At 45.8% G+C, this 22,351-nt stretch overlaps 1 protein-coding gene across 1 annotated transcript in view; it reads right to left on the bottom strand.

Moving 5' to 3' along the window:
* Positions 1-22,351, bottom strand: part of FANCM (FA complementation group M) — a 51,980-nt gene that overhangs the window by 11,534 nt on the left and 18,095 nt on the right. The window contains exons 5-14 of the mRNA XM_060269067.1: positions 17,215-17,343; positions 15,293-15,425; positions 13,604-13,708; positions 12,678-12,776; positions 11,926-12,110; positions 10,496-10,702; positions 8,645-8,882; positions 7,198-7,352; positions 6,531-6,683; positions 648-2,601 (exon numbers count right to left, since the gene is read on the bottom strand). Coding sequence (XP_060125050.1) covers positions 648-2,601; positions 6,531-6,683; positions 7,198-7,352; positions 8,645-8,882; positions 10,496-10,702; positions 11,926-12,110; positions 12,678-12,776; positions 13,604-13,708; positions 15,293-15,425; positions 17,215-17,343 — 3,358 coding nt within the window. The remainder of the gene's footprint in view (positions 1-647; positions 2,602-6,530; positions 6,684-7,197; positions 7,353-8,644; positions 8,883-10,495; positions 10,703-11,925; positions 12,111-12,677; positions 12,777-13,603; positions 13,709-15,292; positions 15,426-17,214; positions 17,344-22,351) is intronic.

The raw sequence follows: 22,351 nt of genomic DNA, 5'->3' as shown, positions 1-22,351 counted from the left end.
TGCAGAGCCCAGGGAAGCAGGCTGAGCTTGGAGATGAGACAATGAGGAGACCGGGGGGGGGGCAGGATCTCCATTGACGTTGAGGATTATACAGCAGTATTTTGGTCCTGTTTATTGTCGCTGCTGACTCTGCCGTGGTTTTATCTCTTCCTGTTTTTATCTGACTGACGATCTGTAACTGAGGGAGAGGGGGTTGCTTTTAATTTATTCCACTGTACCCCACTTTTGTACCATCTTGTGTGGAGAGGAAGGCTAAGAAATATTTTAAATGCAGCGCAGGAAAAATGATTTAAGCATTCCCGACAGCATAAACCATCCAACAGAGAGTGTTGGGCTGACTCTCTTTCCATTGGAGGTTCTTAAGCAGAGGCAGACCCAGGGGGTGGGGGGTTTCCTGCATCAGCTGGGAGGGGCAGGGGTGGTGTGGGGGGTTGGGCTGAAGCCCCACGAGGCCCTTTCCAACTCTAGGATGTTGCCTTCTGCAACCTGATGCTTAGTCTTGCCATAAATCCAGAGAGAGAACATCCCTTCCTTGCTCAAAAGGCAGGATCTCAGTATCCAGTTCCCATCTGCCTTCTGAAGATTGTAGGCAGACTAAGTCCTCTCTCTGCATAATGCTTTATTTTAATTTTTTTAAAAAATCTTACCTTCAATGGGAAGCACGTTAGGGCCATTTAGGCTTCCGTTTTCCACCTTCGCGGTTTCCTGCAGTGCAAGCCCCTCTGTGCTGAAAATGGAGTTAGCCAAGTCCCTTTTCACTGTACTTGCATTCTGTCTCCTTGGAACTGGCGCCTGTGGGCTTTCCTGCCTATTCCCGGAGAAAGAGCTTGTGGGGGTTCTCCTGGGGACGCCAGCATGGCTCACCTGCCTACCTGTCGGTGTGGAAAATGCAGCGTGCGCAGAACTTGGGGACTGGCACAGTTTCCCTCTCACTGGTGTCAAAGGAGAGACCAAGGGAATAACGTTTTCAACTGCCGCAAGGTGTAAAGGTGTAGAAAACTTGGTTCCATTAAAGCATTCATGACCCCAGGTCAGTGGAGACTTCCTTGACATGTTGCTGTTTGAGAGCGCAACTTCAGCGCTAGAGGAGCTAACTGCCGCGTGAGTTCCCCCATCTTTCATGCTGTCAACTTGCTCTGAGCACTCGTCCTCCGATTCTTGAGTCAGGAAACCCAGATCAAAATTAACAGAGAACAACTCCTGAGAAACATTGTAGAACTCTCCAGGACGCTGGGCTTCTTCTGCTTTGCCTGCACGGACAGGATCAACAGATGCTTCCAAACCTCCATCTCCTGGGATTGTCAATGACTTCATGGGGTTTCCTTGGCTGACCTCATGAAGCTCCTCCCCTGAGGGCTGCCTTCCAGAGGTCTCCTCTCCCTTGCTTGGGGTGCTGGCTTCACTACCCCACAATGATGGCTCTGAAAGCTCCCCTCCTTTTGTGTCTGGATGAGGGCCACTCTCTGCAAAACCCTCTCCTATAAAGAAACGCCCAGGCACTTCAGTAGGGCTTGCATTCCTCTCAGCCAGTTTCTGGTATCCTTGATAACTTCCACAAGCCTTCTCCTTTCCTGAATGGTTTGCTCCTGGATCATGATTTGCCATTGGTGGAGTTCTCCCTTGAATGCTCACCTGCTCTTCATTGTCACACTCAAATATTTCATCCCAATCAAAATCATTTATCTTGCTAAAGGAAGCTTCAGGAATGCAGCTTTCCCCCAAAAGGTTACCCAAGGAACACTGTTCCTGAGCATCGGTGAGTTCAGACATGTTCTGAGGCGACGTGGAAAGTGGTTTGAAAGGTGTCGGTTTTTCTCCTGAAGGACATTTGCCTGCAAACACACTGGAAACACATTTTTGCACTGAGCTCAACTGCTGGGCTACATCCTCTGTCTCTTCTTCAGAGGCAAATAATTCATTCAGAGGAGGGGGAGACTGTGACAGAAGCCTTGCTGCATTTGTTGGGATGCATTTTTCCCAAAAAGCATCCTCATCGGCACTTGCACCAGGAAGCACAAACAAATCCACCGCTGCTGGTGGTGGTGCATAAAACAAGGAAGAAAGGGGAGAATTTTCTTCTTCAGGGCAGGCGTAGACTGAATCTGCACCATGTCCATTCCCTGAGCCGCACACTTTTGAGATGGGCTGAAATTCTGTTTCTGCTGCATTTTCACAATCAGCAATGCTTCTCTGGGCAGGGCTTGTGCTAGCAGATTCCTCCATGTTTTCCTCATTCTTATCTGACATTTTTTTACATCCAGCACCTTCAACCAATGGCAAAGTGCTTGCTGGGAAACCATCTGCAGGGCTGAGCCCCTCCGGAGCATGACTTTCAGAATCTACCGTCAGTGCCTGAGGCCTATTCACAGATTTGAAGCTCGTCGCTTTAAAGAGAGATACACATTCTGCATCAAGCTCCACGGAGGGAGATGAGCGGTGTGCTGCCGCTTTTGGAGCCTCTGCCAGGGTTTTTCTAGAGAAAGGCGCCTTTTGAGCAGCTGCAGCATCACGACACCTCTTGCCCCGCTGAGCCTCCTCTGATGCCTCAACATCTTCCCAGTGAAAATAAGGACGGGTATCCAGCTCATAACGGCATTCTCCCTAGTTGGGAAAAAAAGACGTTATTTTGGATGTCTGCTTGACTCAAAGTTCATCACACTCCTTTTCCTCCCATGAACTGTGTTTACTAGGCTGGCATCACTTCAGTCTTGCAGAAGGGAAATGGACCAGGAGACCAACATTTGCTCGTGAAGGCTCAAGGAGAAAATCAAAAGAGCCTGCTGGATCAGGCCAACAGCCCATCTAGCCCAGCTTCCTGTTCTCACAATGGCTTCTCCCCAGATGCCTGTGGGAAACCAGCAAATCAAGATTCAAGCACAAGAGCCCTCTCGTTTCATGCAATCTCCAGCACCTGATATTCAGAAGCAATACATTCTATATCTCTCCATCCACAGATCTGTCCATTTATTCCTACTCACTGCTTCTCAGTCCCCAATCCCCAAGAGGACCTCTTCCATGACTGCTAAGCTTACTCAGCAGGAGTCTTTGGTGAGGTACTATGTTGAAAGCCTTTTGAAATTCCTAGCTCTGCTTGTTGATACTCTCAAAGAACTCAAATATTTCCATAATGTAAGACTTGACGTTGCAGAAGCCATGCTGGTTCTGTTTCAGGAAGGCTTGTTCTTCTATATGTTTGCTTATTTTATCTTTAACAATACTTTCCACCAGTTTTCCTTTACTGCTTCCAAATCCTGACTGACTATATTCTGGAATACAATGCCTGTGTGTCTTGGTGCAGCCTTCGCTAAGTTCAGAGGCTCATGGAGTCATTTAAATCAAAACAGAATGACACAGCTAGTTAATTTACCTGCAAATTTGGCCTAGAAAAAAAAACGAAACAAAACTAAAAATGATCTGATATATAAGTTACATAAAGCAACTCTCCTCCAGGGGTACCTAAGTCTGGCAGCTAGGATCATAGTGTGTGTCCTCATTTCAGGCTCATAAGGTCTTACATAAATGCTCTCCTTTGCTATGGAAAAGGATACTTGACCCCAGGCAGGTTCTAAACCGCAGGTGGGAAGCAAAGACACTCTCACACCTTCACACTTTGCTTAGTAGAGCAAAACATCAAAAAACCATTTGAAGGAACTAACAAAACTTGAGATTTGAAATCCACTGCTCAGCAAAATAGGTCATGGGACAACACCGCTCCTTTCCCAATATGATTGTATTAGCGCAACAGCTTTCATTAAGAATTACAGAACCCTGCCTGATTAACTATATTCACAACTTGGAAAGGTGACAGAGAATGTGGTGCCTAACAATTAAATAGGCTTCTGGCCTGCAAAAAAATGAACAACAGTTCTCTTTCTCTCTCTCCCAGGGGAGCAGGGCGTCAATAAATGGGAGAATCCATACAGCTCATTTCACAAACATCCTACCCGCAGAGTCACAAGGCAACTCTGACTTTGGGAGTATAGGAGTCATAATAATGATACTGACAACTCTTGGGCTCCAGTAAAGTGACTCCTTACAATGCAAAAGAACCTTGTGGCTGGTGCGCATGACGAAGAAGCCTCCAAAGGGAAAAGGAAGGAAGGAAGGAAGGAAGGAAGGAAGGAAGGAAGGAAGGAAGGAAGGAAGGAAGGAAGGAAGGAAGGAAGGAAGGAAGGAAGGAAGGAAGGAAGGGCTAAGCTGACAAAGCATAGTTTTGAAACGAACGTCAGTTTCCCTGCTGTCATTATGGGCAATGCGTTTTCTGTAACAAGCTGGAGAAGCAAGCAGGGAAAGTTGGCAAGCCTTTCAGATTGCTGAGTGCAGCTTTATCCTCTTACCATAGATGCCCATATGACCCTTTAATGCTCCAGGGCAAAGTAGTGCAGGACCTGATTAGCAACAGTGTGTGTGTGTGCTTGAGTATTAGTGGAAGCTCTGAGCACACCAAGCTTAGCTTTTCAGAAGTGGGTTGAAAAGCAAACCATGTAAACAGAATTGCGCAGAACCACCCCTCCTCCGAGCACAGCTTCTGCAACCTCCCCCACGAACCTGTGCCTTTCTTGCCAATGTTCTGTACGTACTAAAAACTCCTCCCTAAAAGTTCTCTCAACTCCTGGGATCTTGCCCTCATTGCCACAGTCTCAGGGGTGAGACTCATGTACATCGCTCAAGTGTGCCTTGAACTGTATGACCACCTTGCTGGAGTATTCCAACCGCCAATGGGCTTCTGCCTGGGGCTACAGCAATGCTTCAAGCTAACCTGCTCACCTTCACCGCACTCAGGCTCCCATGGGGCCTCCAACAATCCTTGCTAGCTCAGATGCCTGGCAAAGACCTTTGCAGTCACCCTGCCCTTTCTCAATCTAGGCCAGGGCCAACCAACAAAGCTGAGTGTTGGTCAATTCAGGGCATACGAAAGGAAGAACGTCACCACGCATGGTTAAACTATGGAATTCACTCCCATGAGATGTAACTGTGGCCACAAACCTGGATGGCTTTAAAGGGGAATTAGACAGATTCACGGAGGAGGAGTCTATTCACGGCTACTAGGCCAGGATAGCTCTGCTCTGCCTTCACAGTTGGAGGCAACAATGCTCTCCTGAATGCCAGTTGCTGGAAACCACAGGAGGGGAGAGAGCTCTTGAGTTGAAATTGTGCTTTTGGCATCTGGGTGGCCACAGTGAGAAGAGGGCGCTTGCCTTTTGAGGCACAAGAATTCTCCACAACTGTAACTGTGCTCCTGAGCGGAGGTTCTTCTGCGGGCTTCCGCTGTGAAAATGAGATGCATTTTCAACACTGTTGGAACTAAAACAGACACAAATAAAATTATCCAAGCACAGATTGACGCTGCCTTGCATGGACAGTTCCCATCCTCCAGACATTTGATTCCAAGTGCTGAAGCTGCAACAACAACAACAACAACAACAACAACAACAACAACAACAACAGAGCATTTTCTTTGCTCCTGCATGTGTGGGACTTGCTTCCCTCCTCTGGATTCTCTGCAGGCTTCTTCTAGCCACAGTTTCCCACCCATGGAATCCCAGCAGCCATAAGTAGGAGTCGCACATGTGGGCAATTATAGCCTTGAACCATTTTGTTGGTGTAGGAGTGTGAATTGAAGTAGGAGAAAAAAACCGACAAGTGTTAAATATAACACGCTGACATTAGTGCAGGCCAAGAAATGCATAGTTACTGTGTGTGACTCAAGCTCCTGAACTCAAAGTGAGTTTGCTGCTTAAAACCTGCCTAAGTGTGCCAACACACGGCATCACCTGTTCACTGGAAGCACATTTGCATCCCTAGCTAAAGCAGAAGTGCCTGCAAAGAGGTTTAGCAAACTTTCCTACAAAAGGGGGTTTGAAATCCACCCAGGGCGCACTTTTTATTAAAGAATTCACAGAAGCAGACCTACAATGCAATCCTTTAATTTACCGTACTGCGCTCTGCATGGTAGTAGAAACAGTGTTCGAAACTCCCATTGTTCTAGGCGCGTTTTGCAACAGGGAATTAGCACAAGCAGTTTCTGAGCTCTGGGCACAGTACTGAGCCTAAGATTTCACATTGAAACTGCAGAGTGAAGAAAAGGAGGAGCTTTTTCTGCCTCCCCACTTCCAGCTACTCCCTGAAGACTGGGAAAAGACCCTCTTAAAAATATTAGGGGGGTGGGCAGGGGAAGGACTAGACCATGTGAAAAATGAAAATAATATTTTAGCTGCAATTCATTCATTTTCAGCTTTGCATTCTTGTTATAAAAAAACACACCTAGTCCTGAATGGTAGGCTCAAGCTGAGAGGTGGTTTTTTTCCAAAGTCACCTAGTGAGGTTTATGGCTGACCATAGACTGCCCCCTCCCCCGAGTCCAAAAACCCACTCCTACAAATTCCACTGCCTGGCCCCTCAGCCTGCTCAACTTCCTTCAACAAAGGCACAACATCGTCTCATGCAAGCTATAAAGTCTGACATGAATCTTATAGGGAGAGAATGTTTGTTTGGTGAGGCTGTGAGCTTTCCACGGGGAGCTTACCAACCTCTTCGTGCCTCATCTGCTCGATCATCTCCATCACGCCAATGAAGTGGTGGCAGCGATCTGAGTGGTCCACCAGGTGGGTAGGGAAAGGGCGGTTCTGCCACAGCCTCCACTCTGTCAGAGACAGCACATGGACCTCCTTGGCGTGAGAGTCCTGGGTTTCAAAACACAGAGCAACACTGAGCTCATTCCAAGTATTGGCTGGCAAAATACAAAGCATCTCATGATTCGGATTGTACAACAGTTACAGGGCTTGGTGCATAAATAAAACATTCACATTTGTTGCAAGAAGACGACTCTCTCTTAAAATACTATTTATTTTTAACTCCAATCTGTTAGTTAAGAGACGGAGAGCACCAAAGCACTGTGCATGGACTGTGACACACATTGTCTTCTATTCAACGGCCAGGGTTGCTGGTAGGAGTCTTTCCCAGCCCTGGAGATGAGGGGATGGAACACTGCAGAGTAGATGCTCTGAGACTTGAGCTACAGCCGCCACCACCCCCCAAGCTGGTGTCTGAAGTTCACGGCAAAAGCAGCCCTTTGTTATGCTTGACAAGGGATCAGTCCACTTTCCTCCTGGCTGAGGCGCATCCAGAAAGACAGAGCTTGGAATTCCTGCTCCAGGCCAGAGAACATCCAACGAGCGCGTTCAGGCCCCAACTTACTCTCTTCTCCTCATCTTCTAATGTTTCAAAGTGACTTCGAGGCATAACTGGGTTTCTTATTCCATCACCAGCTTTGATTTTATACAATCTATTCCATCTTTCAAATTCTTCAGCTGTAAGGCACCAAGCTTCGGACGTACGGGTTAGCTTTGCATCTGGAAAGTGTTTGGAGGCAGGGAGGGAGAGAAGGTTGATATTTAGAAGAAAATTCTCTCAAATAGGCACCAGACACATAGCTTGTCAAACAGAAGATTCCTCTAAACTCATGGAGCTCAGCACAAGATTGCCCTCCCTTCGTGGATTTGAGCCCCACATTGGGCAAAAGATTCCTGCACTGCAGGGGCTTGAACTAGATGACCCTTGGAGTCCCTTCCAACTCTACAATTCTATGAATCTATGATTCCCCATGTGTAGCCCGTGCTGGATCAGACCAAGAAGGGGTACAGATGGCAAACGGCAACAAACAAGCCTCTCTTCCTTTTTCTCAGGGGGTGGGGGATTTCAGACATCATTTGTTCTTACTTGATGACCTGTGGTGCAATGTGTCTGACTGTTAAGCAGAAGGTTGGTGGTTGGAGCCCAGCCAGGGACAGCTGTGGGCAAAATGATTCCTGCATTGCAGGGGGTTGGACCAGATGACCCTCATGGTCCCTTCCAACTCTACAATCCTATGATAGAAGCAGACCAGTTCCAAAAGCAGGAAAGCCAAGAAGGATAAGACAGGCTTTAGGAAATCCACACACCCACATTGCATGGGGCAGGAGTGAGATGATGTTGTACCATGTGGCACGAGGGAGACGATAAAACATCTGGCGAAACACATCTGCACATGGAATGCCCTCATGAAGGAAGGTGAATGAGAAATTTTGTGTTCAAACATGTGGTATGTCTATGTTTCCTTTTCCTACTCTAGATGCTAGACAATACACATGGAAAAACAGCAAAAGTGCCTCTCACCTAGAACATGTCTGGATTTAGTTGCTACTGATCCCCCTCCAGCAACAAAGCCAGCTTGCAATAATACTTTTCCAAAGTCCTCACAGGAAGGCATATCCATAAATCGTTGGTGGAGCAGGGCCACTTCCACGCCTATGACCCTCCCCATCCCGTTAAGGTCTGCCTTGGGGGACCTGCCAGTGAGATCATTGTGCAGGGCTTCCTCAGTGGAGGCCCAGCGCTCTGAACCCCCTTCTGATTGACTGATGCCTCATCACTACAGTAGAAGCATTCAAGGAGGAAAACTCTTCTCTTTTGTGCTGCTTGTTGGGACTCGGAGGAGCTTCCTTGCATTAAGCTGGTGACCCTTAAGATGCGTATGGAATCAGCTGTCTCTATTTTGCCATCCCTTTTCCTGTATGCCAGCTTGTGAGTGAATGGCCCCCAAAAGCAGCTTTTAAATAACAGTAACGCCCCAAGAGGAGGAGAAAAAACATTCTGCTCATCTTACCTGTCCCAGTGGGATAGGGAAGCCACCTTTGGAGCAGCAGAGCATGGTCTCTCCTCCCTTTTGAGGTGGGCTTGGAGGGGCTTGGCTCACGCTCCGCAGGCATAATTGGCATCTTGTGCATCTTCGGGTTGATGCCTTCCGGAATCATCCGTGGGCTGTGCTGGTATAAGTGGAGCCCTTTACTTTCAGAAATAGCTTTGAGGAGACTTCTTCTGTTTAACTGGCTTTGATTGTATGTCTGCAAAACAAAGAAGAATTTTGGTGGTTTTTTTGTTTGTGTGTGTGTGTGTGTGTGTGTGTGTGCGGGGTGCAATTTCCAATCCTATGCATGTTTGCCTGAAAGTACATCCCTCTGCATTCAGCAGGACAGACTCCCAAGTATGGATGGACAGACCTGCAGCTAAAGCAAGCTTGAAAACACAGGAGGGGAGGGTGATTCTCTTGCGCTCAGATGCTGCCTCTGGGTTTCCCATAATGGGCACCTGGTTGGCCACTGTGAGAAGAGGATGCCGGACGAGATGGGCCACTGGCCTGATCCAGAAGAGCTCTTCTTATGTTTTTAGGCTTGCAGACTTTTGTACTCTTGGGTCAAGTGCCAATCCTTTCTGGGCCAGCAGCACTCTGGACCAGGGGTCAGTAAACATTTTCTGCAGGGGGCTGGTCCACTGTCCCTCAGACCTTGTGGGGGGCTGGAATGGGTTTTTTTGGGGGGGTGAACAAATTCCTATGCCCCACAAATAACCCAGAGATGCATTTTAAATAAAAGGACACATTCTACTCATGTAAAAACACGCTGATTCCCGGACTATCCATGGGCCGGATTTAGAAGGCAATTGGGCCAGATCTGGCCCCCAGGCCTTAGTTTACCCATGCTCTGCACCAACTGCTGTCATGTGATTACATGAGATCAGGTAATTTGGTAACTTCCTCGGAACCCTCTGTGAGGCATCCCTGGAGGCTCTCATTATTTCTTCCAGCTAACTCAGCCTCCCTACTCACCAGGAGGACATACCAGTAAACCAGTGGAGACAGGAAAGAGAAAGCAAAGGTAAGCACTGTTTCTACAGCCCACAGCTGCTGGATTGTTTAACTAACCCTTGTATCTTTAAAACCAGGATTCCTACATGCAACAGTAAACCAAGAATCCTGGGCAGAAATTGAGAGCCAGTGTGGTGTAGTGGTTAAGAGCGGTAGACTCCTAATCTGGGGAACCAGGTTCGTGTCTCCGCTCCTCCACATGCAGCTGCTGGGTGACCTTGGGCTAGTCAGTCACACTTCTCTGAAGTCTCTCAGCCTCACTCACCTCACAGAGTGTTTGTTGTGGGGGAGGAAGGGAAAGGAGAAGGTTAGCGGCTTTGAGACTCCTTCGGGTAGTGATAAAGCAGGATATCAAATCCAAACTACTACTCCTCCTCCTTCTCTTTCTCCTCCTTCTCCTTCTTCTACTACTAACACTACTCCTGCCATGGCCACCAGAAGGAAGAGAGGTGGAAAGGGGAGCCTGCAAGCCCAGAGCTCATCCATGGAACACTAAACCATGGTATAATATTACAAAGACACTAGTCCGTGTTATCAGATAAAGCTATGTCCTCCTTGTTGCTGGCTTTGTGGGAGATGGATACACAGAACATCTGGGCATGAGGATCCTAAATGTTTGCCACAGCAGACCTGCCCTGCTAAGCCATTCAGCACCCCCACTGCAGCGCTGGGCCCATTGGTTTATCTTACTCAAAGGACTTACTTTCAGGCACAGTAAGTCTTAGGATTTGGGTTCCTCATTTGGAAAAGTAATAAAAAAGTGGGTTATGTTGAGGGCTGTAGAATGGGCTCCTATTGGCTCTATTGTCTTACTCGCTCTTCCCGTCCTTCAGAAAGGATGACCACGATCCGCCCTTGCCGCTTGCGCCCGGTTCGGCCCATTCGTTGCACGAGCCGAATAGGACTTTTCTGAGCATCGAAACAAACGATGAGGTCAACTTCTCCAATATCCAAGCCTTCTTCGCCCACACACGTGGAGACTAAAGTGTTGTAGCCACCCTCACGGAAACGTTTCACGACCTAAAGGAGGATGGAAACACTTGAGTGTTTGCAGAGAACCTGCCAATCACCTCTGGCTTCCTGCGGCCACATTTTGCTGGAGCTAAGAAGGCCTGAGTCTGGCTAGTGTCTAAAGGAGTGATTCCCTTAGGATTCACATATATGTTGCCTTGAGTTCCACGACAGAGGAAAAGCAGGAAATGTAAAGGCAGGGTGGGTGGGTGGGTGTTGGTGTATGGAGAGACGCTTGCAGTTCTGGAGAAGACTAACTGCAAAATTATTTCTTTATCAGTTTTGGCTGATAAGTAGCTCTGGCAATTTGGTAGGGACTTAATCAAAGAAATTACAAAAGAAATGCTGGGGGGGAGAGACGCTTGCAGTGTCCCTTGCAACTCTACAATTCTAGGATTCTATGATCAACAGCTACACCATATGTCAGGGGTCGGCAACCTAAGGCCCATGGGCCACAAGCAGCCCATGGGGATCATTTAACCGGCCCACGAGCCACCCCCAAACCGAGCCGCCCACTCAGTGACTCACCGTGCTCTGCGCTAAACCAGCACAGGGACTCGCTTTCGTGGCACCGGAAATCGCGTCTTCGGTAAGGCCGGAAATCGCGGGCACGCACTCTCACGTGCACTCTGCCCAATGGAGAGATCTCCTCTGTAGTGAACCGGCCCAGGCAAGGTAAACCTTGCCGACCCCTACCATATGTCTTTGTAAGCCACTGCATCATTTTTATAGGCAAGTCACTAGTGGTAGTAGCAGCAGCAGCAGACACAATCCAAATGTACCTGGATACCAAACAGTAATTTTATTTCTATAGACTTCTGCCACTTGGTTCATCCAGATTTAGGTATTGAGCAGAAGAGCCCTATGGGAATCACACTGCATCATTTGAAAGAGGCAGGATTATTCTGGGCTTGTGCAACAGTGGCAGTTCTGCAGCTGGACCGTGATCATGCGCTTGCAACTGTGAGCAGTACGGTTACACGCCCATTAATTCTATAAATATCAAGAGACTTAAGCACATGCTAAACGAGCAGAAGGTTTGGGCCCATCATGAGTTCAGAGCATCCGCACATAGCAGCCAAATTCTAAATGGGCACCTCTGTCTTACAAAGAGCGCTTTCTTGGCACCGGAGCTCTCCTTGCAACAACAACTCGCTGACGACAACAAGCAAGACGTGTGCAGCATGACTTTGCCACACTGGGCTCTCCGCCAGCCCCCAACCCCTCCTTACCTCAAGCTGCTCCTTCTGCGTAAAGCCCTTGGTGTTCTTGCCGGTGGAGTGGCCCACAAAGGTCATGACCCTCACCTCCGGGTGGTGCTGGCTCAGCATTTCTGCAATTTCCTGCACGCTGTCACGGAAGGAGGAGAAGATCATGACTCTGGTCTCCCCAGGTTGGCCTTCAGGTGCACTTTGACCTATTGGATGCAGGAGAAAGAGAGCGAGAGAGAGACCCCCACATCAGCAAATGCATAGTCCCAGCTCCAACCAGTTTTTTTAGATGGGCAGCGTTACTGAACCCAAGGAGATAGTGGCTTAAACTGAGAATGCCTTTAGCAGCCTCTTTACTATATTCTACACCCTGAAATTTATCCCGTTCATTGAGTGCATTATCCAAGCATTTCCTTGCAGCAGAATAGGAGGCCACAATAGTTCCTCCTCAAATTCAACTCTACATTTTTGAAAACAAATGCAGGCATTATCAGTAGGTGCCGTGATGGTCAGTTGGGTAACCACATTTCATAAGGGGCTGATGAAGTCAAATGATTATAAAGGCTAAGGGAACGAAGCTTTGTTAGGAGAAGAACAGGGGCTGATGTTTTGGGAAAAGGCCATAAACTCTGGCAATCAGAATGTCAATTTAGTTGAGGAGAAAACTGAGAGCACAGAACACATATTTCCTAATACATGTCAGAAGCAGAAAAGGTTAGGGTGTAAAATGATGCATGCTATGGATTAGCATTTTAATTAAATCCGAAATGTACCTCCACGCTCCTTCCAGGATCTGAAATGTTCTACTACAACATCTTCTAATTTCTTTAACTTTGGGTGACTGTAGATGAATGGCTTCCTGTTTCCAGCACCTGTAAGGCCAAAGGTCTTTGTTTTAAAACTGTAATTTCTAGGTAGCTTTATCTTTAATAGGAACCCTTTGAAACAATTACAATCAGACTGTTGCTATAACTATTATTATGGTCTAACACACTGTTAAGAAACAATGAAATTGTTCAAGTTAAACCATATATTTAGGGATTCATTTTTATTCAACTTCAAAAAGGTCAAAAGCAAAGAACATTTATAATAGACAAAATGAATAAATTTGTCCAAAACTAAATCATCACAGAGGCTTCAAATTCTAGCAGAAGCAAAACACCTTTTAAAACCTGAAGATAATTAACCCTTCTCCCGCCATCTCAATGTTACTGTTTGCACAAGCAAGACAGCTTTCTTTTGAATTTAATAGTCTTTATGCCACAGTAGTGTCAGCTGGGGTGTACCAGGTCTTAGAGGAGGGGCAGTAACTCTGGGGCAGACAAGTCGTGCTCCTTCTGGGGTAGCTCCTTTGGTCCCCACCCTGCACTCAGCCCTTGGTGAGTTAGGAACTTCCCCTGCTTGTGAAGACAGGCTCTGGGGGATTGAGCGGACAAGACCAAGAGGGGGTCCAATGGTCAAGAAGGAAGATTCTGCACAAGCTGTAGAGGGAAGTGAGGGGCAGATGGGGCTCATCCACCTGGGAAGGAGAAGGAAGACTCTGCTCCTAAACCACTGCTGCTTTGTGGGACATATTTGGGAGAAGAAAAGGCTAAGGAGTGAATCCTATACAAATCCAGAGTGGAGCAAAACTTAGCAAGCCACAAGGCTGTGTTTTATTACTAAGAAGGAAAATGCCAGTCTAGCTTTGCTTTCTTACCATTTGCTGAAGTCACATTTGTGTCTGCAAACATGTTTTCAAGCTGGCTATACAACATCATGAAGTCTTCATTACGCCCAAGTTCATTTTTGGTTCGAGTCATACCTTTCGAGAGAGAGGTAAACCAATTTAAAGATCTTGGGGGGAAATTGACACGTGACTTACATAAATTGGACACAAGAACTACCCTTTTAGAATTGCTTCCATGATCTGCAACAAGCCAGTCAATAAGCAATAGTGCATTATAACGGCAATGGATTTTACACGACTTCAAAGTGTCTATTACATTTCATACAAGTTGCAAAAGAACTGCAAAAGAACCTGGGTCAGTGGAACTGGGCAAAAGTTTACACAGGAACTCCCCTGCCTCAGACAAGCCAGCAATTATGAGAAATTAGATGCAACCTGGTTTGACTCTGCCAAAGGACTTTCTTGACTCCTCTCCAACCTGTCCAGCCCTGACACGTTCTGTCCATACTTGAGAGCTCTCTTACCTCTACTGATGACAAAATGACCCCAACCCTGTCTGTGGACAAAGGCCAGCTCCCTCGGCCTGAAAGAAGAGATGAGCATTGCACCCCATAGTCAAATTTGACTGGACTTAACCGCCCAGGGATCCTTTACCTATAAGTTAAATTGTATTATCCTTTGCTGCCCTGGGTTCCTTTGGGTGATGGCACAGGGAACAAACCTAAAGGATAAATCTTTTCCACAAGAATTGGAAACTTTCATTAATTGTTGCATGCTTGTGATGAGTCAGCTAAACCTCAACCAATTAACATCCACACTCCTCCACAACTAAACGGGGGAACTACCTCACTTGTCTGCCCCATCTGTATCCAAAGCCAGCTGGAAATTTGCCTGTCAGGGTGGAAGTGCTAAACCCCTTCCGACAATAAGAACTGTAATGCTCAGCTGAAATCATTATGAATGTGCCTTCTGAAATCTAGGATCTTCCATGTTACTGTCAAACCAATTTATTTTTAAAGCCATTTTGATTCTGAGATGCTTATTCCATATGGCAGATTTTACAGCCTTGATATCTAACAAAATATTATTTGTCTAAATGGAAATTCTCTCACACTGAAGAAATAAAACTTCAGCAGTAAATGGTTTTAGAGGACCCTAAAGGAATGCTTTTGTCATTAAGATAGAATCACAGAATTGTAGAGTTGGAAGGGACGCCAAGGGTCAACTGGTTCAACTCCCTGCAATGCAGGAATCTTTTGCCCAATGTGGGGCTCAATCCCATGACCCCAAGGTTAAGAGTCTCATGCTCTGTGTGTATATATGTGTACCAGGTATTTATTATTATGGCATATATAGAGCCGCTAAAAATTTAAGAGTCTGAAAGCAACTAAGCTCTGTTTCCCATACCTTTTAAGATAAGATTTTATAGAGGTTATGTTAAATACATAATTTCCAGTGTTCTCTCTAAATGCCCTCAGCTGATCTGGGAAGATAATAGGTCAGTTGAATTATGTTGGATGACTGGTTTTGAAATATGTATGATTTATATGATTTATTTAAGTTAATTAATCTTTATGTTTGAATGAGTGGTTTTGACATGTATGAGTTATATGATTTAATGATTTTGTAATTTTTTTAAAAAAAGATCAATAAAGTATATTTTTAACCTAAAAAAAGGGGGAAGATAATAGGTGTTCCACATGCAAAGGAATCCCTTACCTTTTGATCCATCCATAATTCCGCATAAGAAGATATATAAGGATCGCATTCCCATTTGCAGCAGTAGCTCATAACCATGATACAAACTAATACAAAGAGCAAAATCTCCTTCTATTGCGCCTTGTTGCATTCCCTGTGGAGACATGAGTTCCGGTGAGAAAGATTTACACCCACTTGTACCATTATCCTTCCTACCAAATGTAGGCAAACGATATGATAGAGGAACTAGAGTCTCTTCCTAGTCATGCTAGTGTGCTTTGTTGTTAAGGGTGATGGACTAGGAACTGGGAGACCACATCCTTCTGTCTCAAGAGGCAATGGAGTGTGCCTCCGGGGGTGATGACAAACTGCTGCGTTAGCAGCGTCAAAGTGGCCTCTCTGGGGCGCTTGACCAGGCACTGTGTCTGGAAGTCCTGGGCTGCTCAGACAACAAGACCGCTTCTTGGCCTCACTGATGTGGTCCAAAGGAAAGCAGAGCAAGACGTTGGGCAGCAGCTGGGCTGCAGGAGTTGTCATAAGGAGGCCTACAAGACGCCACCCAACCGCCTTAGGGACTCCACTCTGGATTTGTGTACGGTTTACTCCTGAGCCTTTTCTTCTCCCAAAGATGTCCCACAAGGCAGCAGAGATTTAAGACCAGAGTTTTCTTTCTCCAAAGGTGGGATATAAATGAAAATAAATGAATAAAAACCTTTAACTGTAGGTGCCAGGGGATGAACCTGGGGCCTTTGACACACCGTGTGTACTGCCACTGAGCAACTGCCCTTTGCCCTTCCATGGAGCCAAGTCCCCCAAAGACACGGCTGTGAGTCACTCCTTTCAAACTGGCCTGGCTGAATGTCCTGCATCTGAATCACTTCTGAGAAAACCCAGACGACTCTAAATCCACGTCATATGTGGATCATTTGGATCCTCAAGCCAGTTTTCAGAATTAATTATTACACCCTGGAAACATATTCTAAAAGCGACAGCCGGGAGTTCTAGACCTCACCGTTTCCCTCCCTCTTTCTGAGACAGACCCCTAAGAAAAATTCTGATAATCACTGCAGTGCCTTATTTTATAGGGATGCATGGAAATTAATGTGGATATTCATTGGTAAGAAGTACAAACAAGCTGGCACAGGGTAGTGGCTAAGCAACTGAGTTGTGCATTCAGATTAATCATATATATATATATATATATATATATATATATATATATATATAGGCACCCAGGTGGCGCTGTGGGTTAAACCACAGAGTCTAGGGCTTGCTGATCAAAAGGTCGGCGGTTCGAATCCCTGCAACGGGGTGAGCTCCTGTTGTTCAGTCCCAGCTCCTGCCCACCTAGCAGTTCGAAAGCACATCAAAGTGCAAGTAGATAAATAGGTACCACTACAGTGGTAAGGTAAACAGCATTTCCGTGTGCTGCTCTGGTTCGCCAGAAGCAGCTTTGTCATGCTGGCCACATGACCCGGAAGCTGTCTGCGGACAAACGCCGGCTCCCTCGGCCTATAGAGCGAGATGAGCGCCGCAACCCCAGAGTCGGACACGACTGGACCTGATGGTTGATGGTCAGGGGCCCCTTTACCCTTTACCTTTATATATATAATTTGTATATCACCCTTCATCCAAAGGTCACAGGGCGGTTCAGAACATACAAACGGTACCCAGGCTTAAACCTTGTCTGTCTAGTCAACGCACTGGGAGGTTCTTTTAGGTCAGCCACATTCTTTCAGCCCAATAATGTGGAGGTGCTGCTGTCCTGTCTGGGAAAGGTGGTTGCATAATTTACGAGAAAATGCACAGGAAGCCCTTCGAACACTCAAGAAGGGCATTAAACAAAGAGAGACCCCATGTGCTGAGATATACGCGGCTTCACTGCTTTTACCTTGAACCAAACATTTTCTGATAAGAATATCATACTGCAGAGTAATATTTACCACAGTGCGTGAAGGATTTTTCCTAAATTGATCCCGTGCTAAAATGATCTGATACTTAGTAAGTGTAGGAATTTCACGTTTAGACAAAACCTGGAGCCTAATCAGTCGGCCGGCAAATGTTTCCAGGACCTAAAAGTAAAGCAAAGGACACAAAGGAGATTTGATGCATGTCACAATCACAGCCACACTGGGAGCCATACAGAAGAGGGAAGCCACCCTATTCCTGCCCCATTTAAATAAAACTTGATTCATTCCTCAGAAATATATTGCTGCGTATTTATGTAAAAAGCTTACATAAATGGCATACATTAGATGAAACATAAGACTGTAAGTCATTTTCTTCGGGAGGCAATTATTATTCCGGTTAAATAAGGTTATCAATGCAATCACAATGTGATCGCTTAGGAAGAAACTATGATTCTAAGGTGTTATGCTGAGGTGACCCTTGTTCAATCTCTTGACCTGGTTTTACGTAAAAGATATTGACATGGCCAGAATTCACCCTGCATGTAACACTGTCTGCTCAAGTCATCTTTCACAAAACAAGCTATAACGGATTATTAAAACAAACAGCAGGATCCAGTCACCTGGAGCTTCAGACTGGAACTAATGAGTTCAACAAACATAACCTACTTAGAAACAACACAGTGGCCATCTTCATTCTGCTTTCATTGGCAAGCTCATTATTTTTACAGAAAGAATGATGTGAGGAGGGAGCTGCAGCCCAAGATAGGAAAAGAGGTAGTAAGGGAACACCCAGCTACTTTAAAGGAATTCAAATCTTCAGGGCTTGATGAGCTGCACCTAAAGGAGCTTGTGGATGTAATCTCAGAGCCTTTGTCTATTATCTTTGAGACTTCTTGGAGAACAGGTGAGGTCCCTACAGACTGGAGGCAGACAAATGTTGTCCCCTATCTTCAAAAAGGGAGGAAAGGAAGACCCAGGTAACTACCAACCGGTGAGCTTGACCTTGACACCAGGGAAGGTCCTACAACAGATAATCCAACAGTTGGTCTGTGAGCATTTGGAAAAGGATGCTGCGATTACTAAGACCCAGCATGGGTTTCTCAAAAATAAAACATGCCTGGCCAATCTGATTTCTTTTTTCGATGGAATTACAAACTTGGTGGATCAGGGAAATGCTGTAGACACAGTGTATCTTGATTTCAGTAAGGCTTTTGACAAAGTCCCCCATGATATTCTTGTGAGGAAGCTGGTAAAATGTGGGTTGAATGAGGTAACTGTTACGTGGATTTGTAGCTGGTTGACTGACCGAACCCAAAGAGCAATCATTAATAATAATAATAATAATAATAATAATAATAATTTATTATTTATACCCCACCCATCTGGCTGGGTTTCCACAGCCACTCTGGGTGGCTTCCAACCGAATATTAAAAACAGTACAGCATCAAACATTTAAAAATTTCCCTAAACAGGGCCGCCTTCAGTTGTCTTCTAAAAGTAAAATAGTTACTTATTGCCTTGACATCTGCTGGGAGGGCGTTCCACAGGGCGGGTGTCATCCTGGGGGAAAGTGGCAAGTGGGCCTGTTGTTGTTCAATGTCTTTATAAATGATTTGCATGAAGGAATTGAGAGGATGCTCATCAAATTTGCAGATGACACCAAACTGGGAAGGATAGCTATTGCTGCAGAAGACAGAATCAGAATTCAAAATGACCTTAACAGATTGGAGAACTGGGTGCAAGCCAACAAAATGAACTTCAATAGGGACAAATGTCAGGTTCTGCACTTAACGGTAGGCAGGAAGAACCAGATGCACAAATATAGGATGGGTGACACTTGGCTTAGTAGCAGGACATGTGAAAAGGATCTAGGGGTCTTGGTGGACCACAAGCTTAACATGAGTCCACAGTGTGATGCAGCAGCAATAGGAAAAAGCTAATGCTGTTGACAAGTTGGAAGGTGTGCAGGAGGGCAGCCAGGCTGATCAAGGGTCTGGAAACTAGGCCTTACAAGGAGCGCTTGAAGGAGCTGGGTATGTTTAGTCTGGAAGAGGGGAGACAGAGGAGATATGATAGCCATCTTCAAATGTTTTGGGTTCAACTTGCATCAGCCCCCCCCACCATAAAATCAGTCTAAGGACAGGATTCTGGCTGCATTTTACAAACCTTTTTTTATGGAATGATGGCAGGGAAATGGACACAGCATGCTTGCCCAGCACCACCTTCTTCACATAATTGATACAGGAGACTCGTGGTTACAAATGGGCTTTGTGCAGGACTTATTCAAGGCCAAGTACCATGCACTCTTGAATTACTATTATAAAAACAGCTATTCAGGTACCAGCTATGAATATATATTTTTCATCTACAACCAAGCAGTTGATGATTTTTGACTGAAAAGGTTGAGCACACAGAACTGGGGGAATTATGAGTATGACTCAAGCTTGCAGTCACGGTAACAAATAAATGATGGTGCCCTCAGGATAAAGGATATTCTTTCTTCCATGGCAGCCACACAAGGAAAACAGGGCAAGTCAACACTGGTTACATCCTTTCACACCTTCGAATAATAATAATAATAATAATTTATTATTTATACCCCGCCCATCTGGCTGAGTTTCCCCAGCCACTCTGGGCGGCTTCCAAAAGAAGTATTAAAATACAATAATTTATCAAACATTAAAAGCCTCCCTAAACAGGGCTGCCTTCAGATGTCCTCTAAAAGTCTGGTAGTTGTTTGCCTCTTTGACATCTGGTGGGAGGGCGTTCCACAGTGTGGGTGCCACTACTGAGAAGGCCCTCTGCCTGGTTCCCTGCAACTTGGCTTCTCGCAGAGAGGGAACCGCCAGAAGGCCCTCGGCACTGGACCTCAGTGTCTGGGCAGAATGATGGGGGTGGAGACACTCCTTCCGGTATACTGGACCGAGGCCATTCAGGGCTTTAAAGGTCAGCACCAACACTTGGAATTGTGCTCGGAAACGTACTGGGAGCCAATGTAGATCTTTCAAGACCGGAGTTATGTGGTCTCGGCAGCCGCTCCCAGTCACCAGTCTAGCTGCCGCATTCTGCATTAGTTGTAGTTTGTGGGTCACCTTCAAAGGTAGCCCCATATAGAGCGCATTGCAGTAATCTAAGCAAGAGATAACTAGAGCATGCTCAACTCTGGCGAGACAGTCCACGGCCAGATAGGGTCTCAGCCTGCATACCAGATGGAGCTGATACACAGCTGCCCTTGATACAGATTTCGAACTGTGACGCACCCTCCTTTTCTTCTGCCCTGGAAGTTGAGGCTGAGAAGAAGTGAGGTTGTACACCATAGATAACTGGGTCAGCTCCCTGTGTGATCAAGTTCAGCTTGGCAGCTTCCAAATGCCAGCAGCCTCCTGCACTACGTTGATGAGTCAAGATGGCAGGATGCCATGTCCATTTCAGAGCAGCACACACATGTTGACACATTGCAAAATAGACTGAGGATCTACTTGTCAGTCTGACATGGCAACATGGACTATTTTTGTTTCTGCTCCCTGCAACTTGCCTGGCTTTCTCTTTCCAGAGTTTGTGCAGAGAAGAACAAAGAGGGAAGAGCTGCTAAGTACCACTTTCCTATAAAAAAGCATCACACTCAGAAACCCAATATTCTGTTCAGGTTCCCCACAAAGCCCCTTCATAGATCACTGCCTTGTCGTGGCGAAGGGGCTTAAATAACTTAGAGAAGTTATGTTTTGACCAAACGTGATCCACGGGGAGGAGGAACCGGCAAGCCACTCCAGTATCCCTGCCAAGAAAACTCCATGGACAAAGACAACAGGCATATAAAATTTATGACGCTGGAAGATGAGCCCCTTAGGTCGGAAGGCGTCCGAGGAAGAGCAGAGGACAAGGACAAGTAGATTCAGAGCTGATGAAGCGGCTGGGCCAAAGCCGAAAGGACGCTCAGTTGCAGATATGCCTGGAAGCGAAAAGAAAGTCCAATGCTGTAAAGAAAAATATTGCATAGGAAACTGGAATGTAAGAACCATTAATGAAGGTAAGCTGGATGTGGTCAAAAATGAGATGGCAAGAATAAATATTGACATCCTGGGCATCAGTGAAGTAAAATGGACGGGAATGGGCAAATTCAGTTCGGATGACTATCATATCTACTACTGTGGGCAAGAATCCCGTAGAAGAAATGGAGTGGCCCTCATAGTCAACAAAAGAGTGACGAAAGCTGTACTGGGATACAATCTCAAAAATGACAGAATGATCTCGATACGAATCCAAGGCAGACCTTTTAACATCACAGTAATCCAAGTTTATGCACCAACTACCAGTGCTGAAGAAACTGAAATTGACCAATTCTATGAAGACTTACAACACCTTCTAGAAATGACACCAAAGAAGGATATTCTTCTCATTACAAGGGATTGGGATGCTAAAGTAGGGAATCAAGAGATAAAAGGAACAACTGGCAAGTTTGGCCTTGGAGTTCAAAACGAAGCAGGACAAAGGCTAATAGAGTTCTGTCAAGAGAACAAGCTGGTCATCACAAACACTCTTTTCCAACAACACAAGAGACGACTCTACACATGGATATCATCAGATGGGCAGCATCGAAATCAGATTGATTATATTCTCTGCAGCCAAAGATGGAGAAGCTCTATACAGTCAGCAAAAACAAGACCTGGAGCTGACTGTGGCTCAGATCATCAGCTTCTTATAGCAAAATTCTATCTTAAACTGAAGAAAGTAGGAAAAACCATTGGGCCAGTAAGATACAATCTAAATAAAATCCCTTATGAATACACAGTGGAAGTGAGGAACAGGTTTAAGGATTTAGATTTGGTGGACAGGGTGCCTGAAGATGGATGGAGGCTCGTAACATTATACAGGAGGCAGCAACAAAAACCATCCCAAGGAAAAGGAAATGCAAGAAAGCAAAATGGCTGTCCAACGAGGCCTTACAAATAGCGGAGGAGAGGAGGCAAGCAAAATGCAAGGGAGATAGGGAAAGATACAGGAAACTGAATGCAGATTTCCAAAAAACAGCAAGGAGAGACAAGAGGGTCTTCTTAAACGAGCAATGCAAAGAAATAGAGGAAACAACAGAATGGGGAAAACCAGAGATCTGTTCAAGAAAATTGGAGATATGAAAGGAACATTTCATACAAAGATTACCATAACAAAGGAC

Source organism: Zootoca vivipara, chromosome 1 (genome assembly GCF_963506605.1).
Source record: "Zootoca vivipara chromosome 1, rZooViv1.1, whole genome shotgun sequence".
Taxonomy (NCBI): Eukaryota; Metazoa; Chordata; class Lepidosauria; order Squamata; family Lacertidae; genus Zootoca; species Zootoca vivipara.
This window is presented reverse-complemented; position numbering and strand designations above follow the sequence as displayed.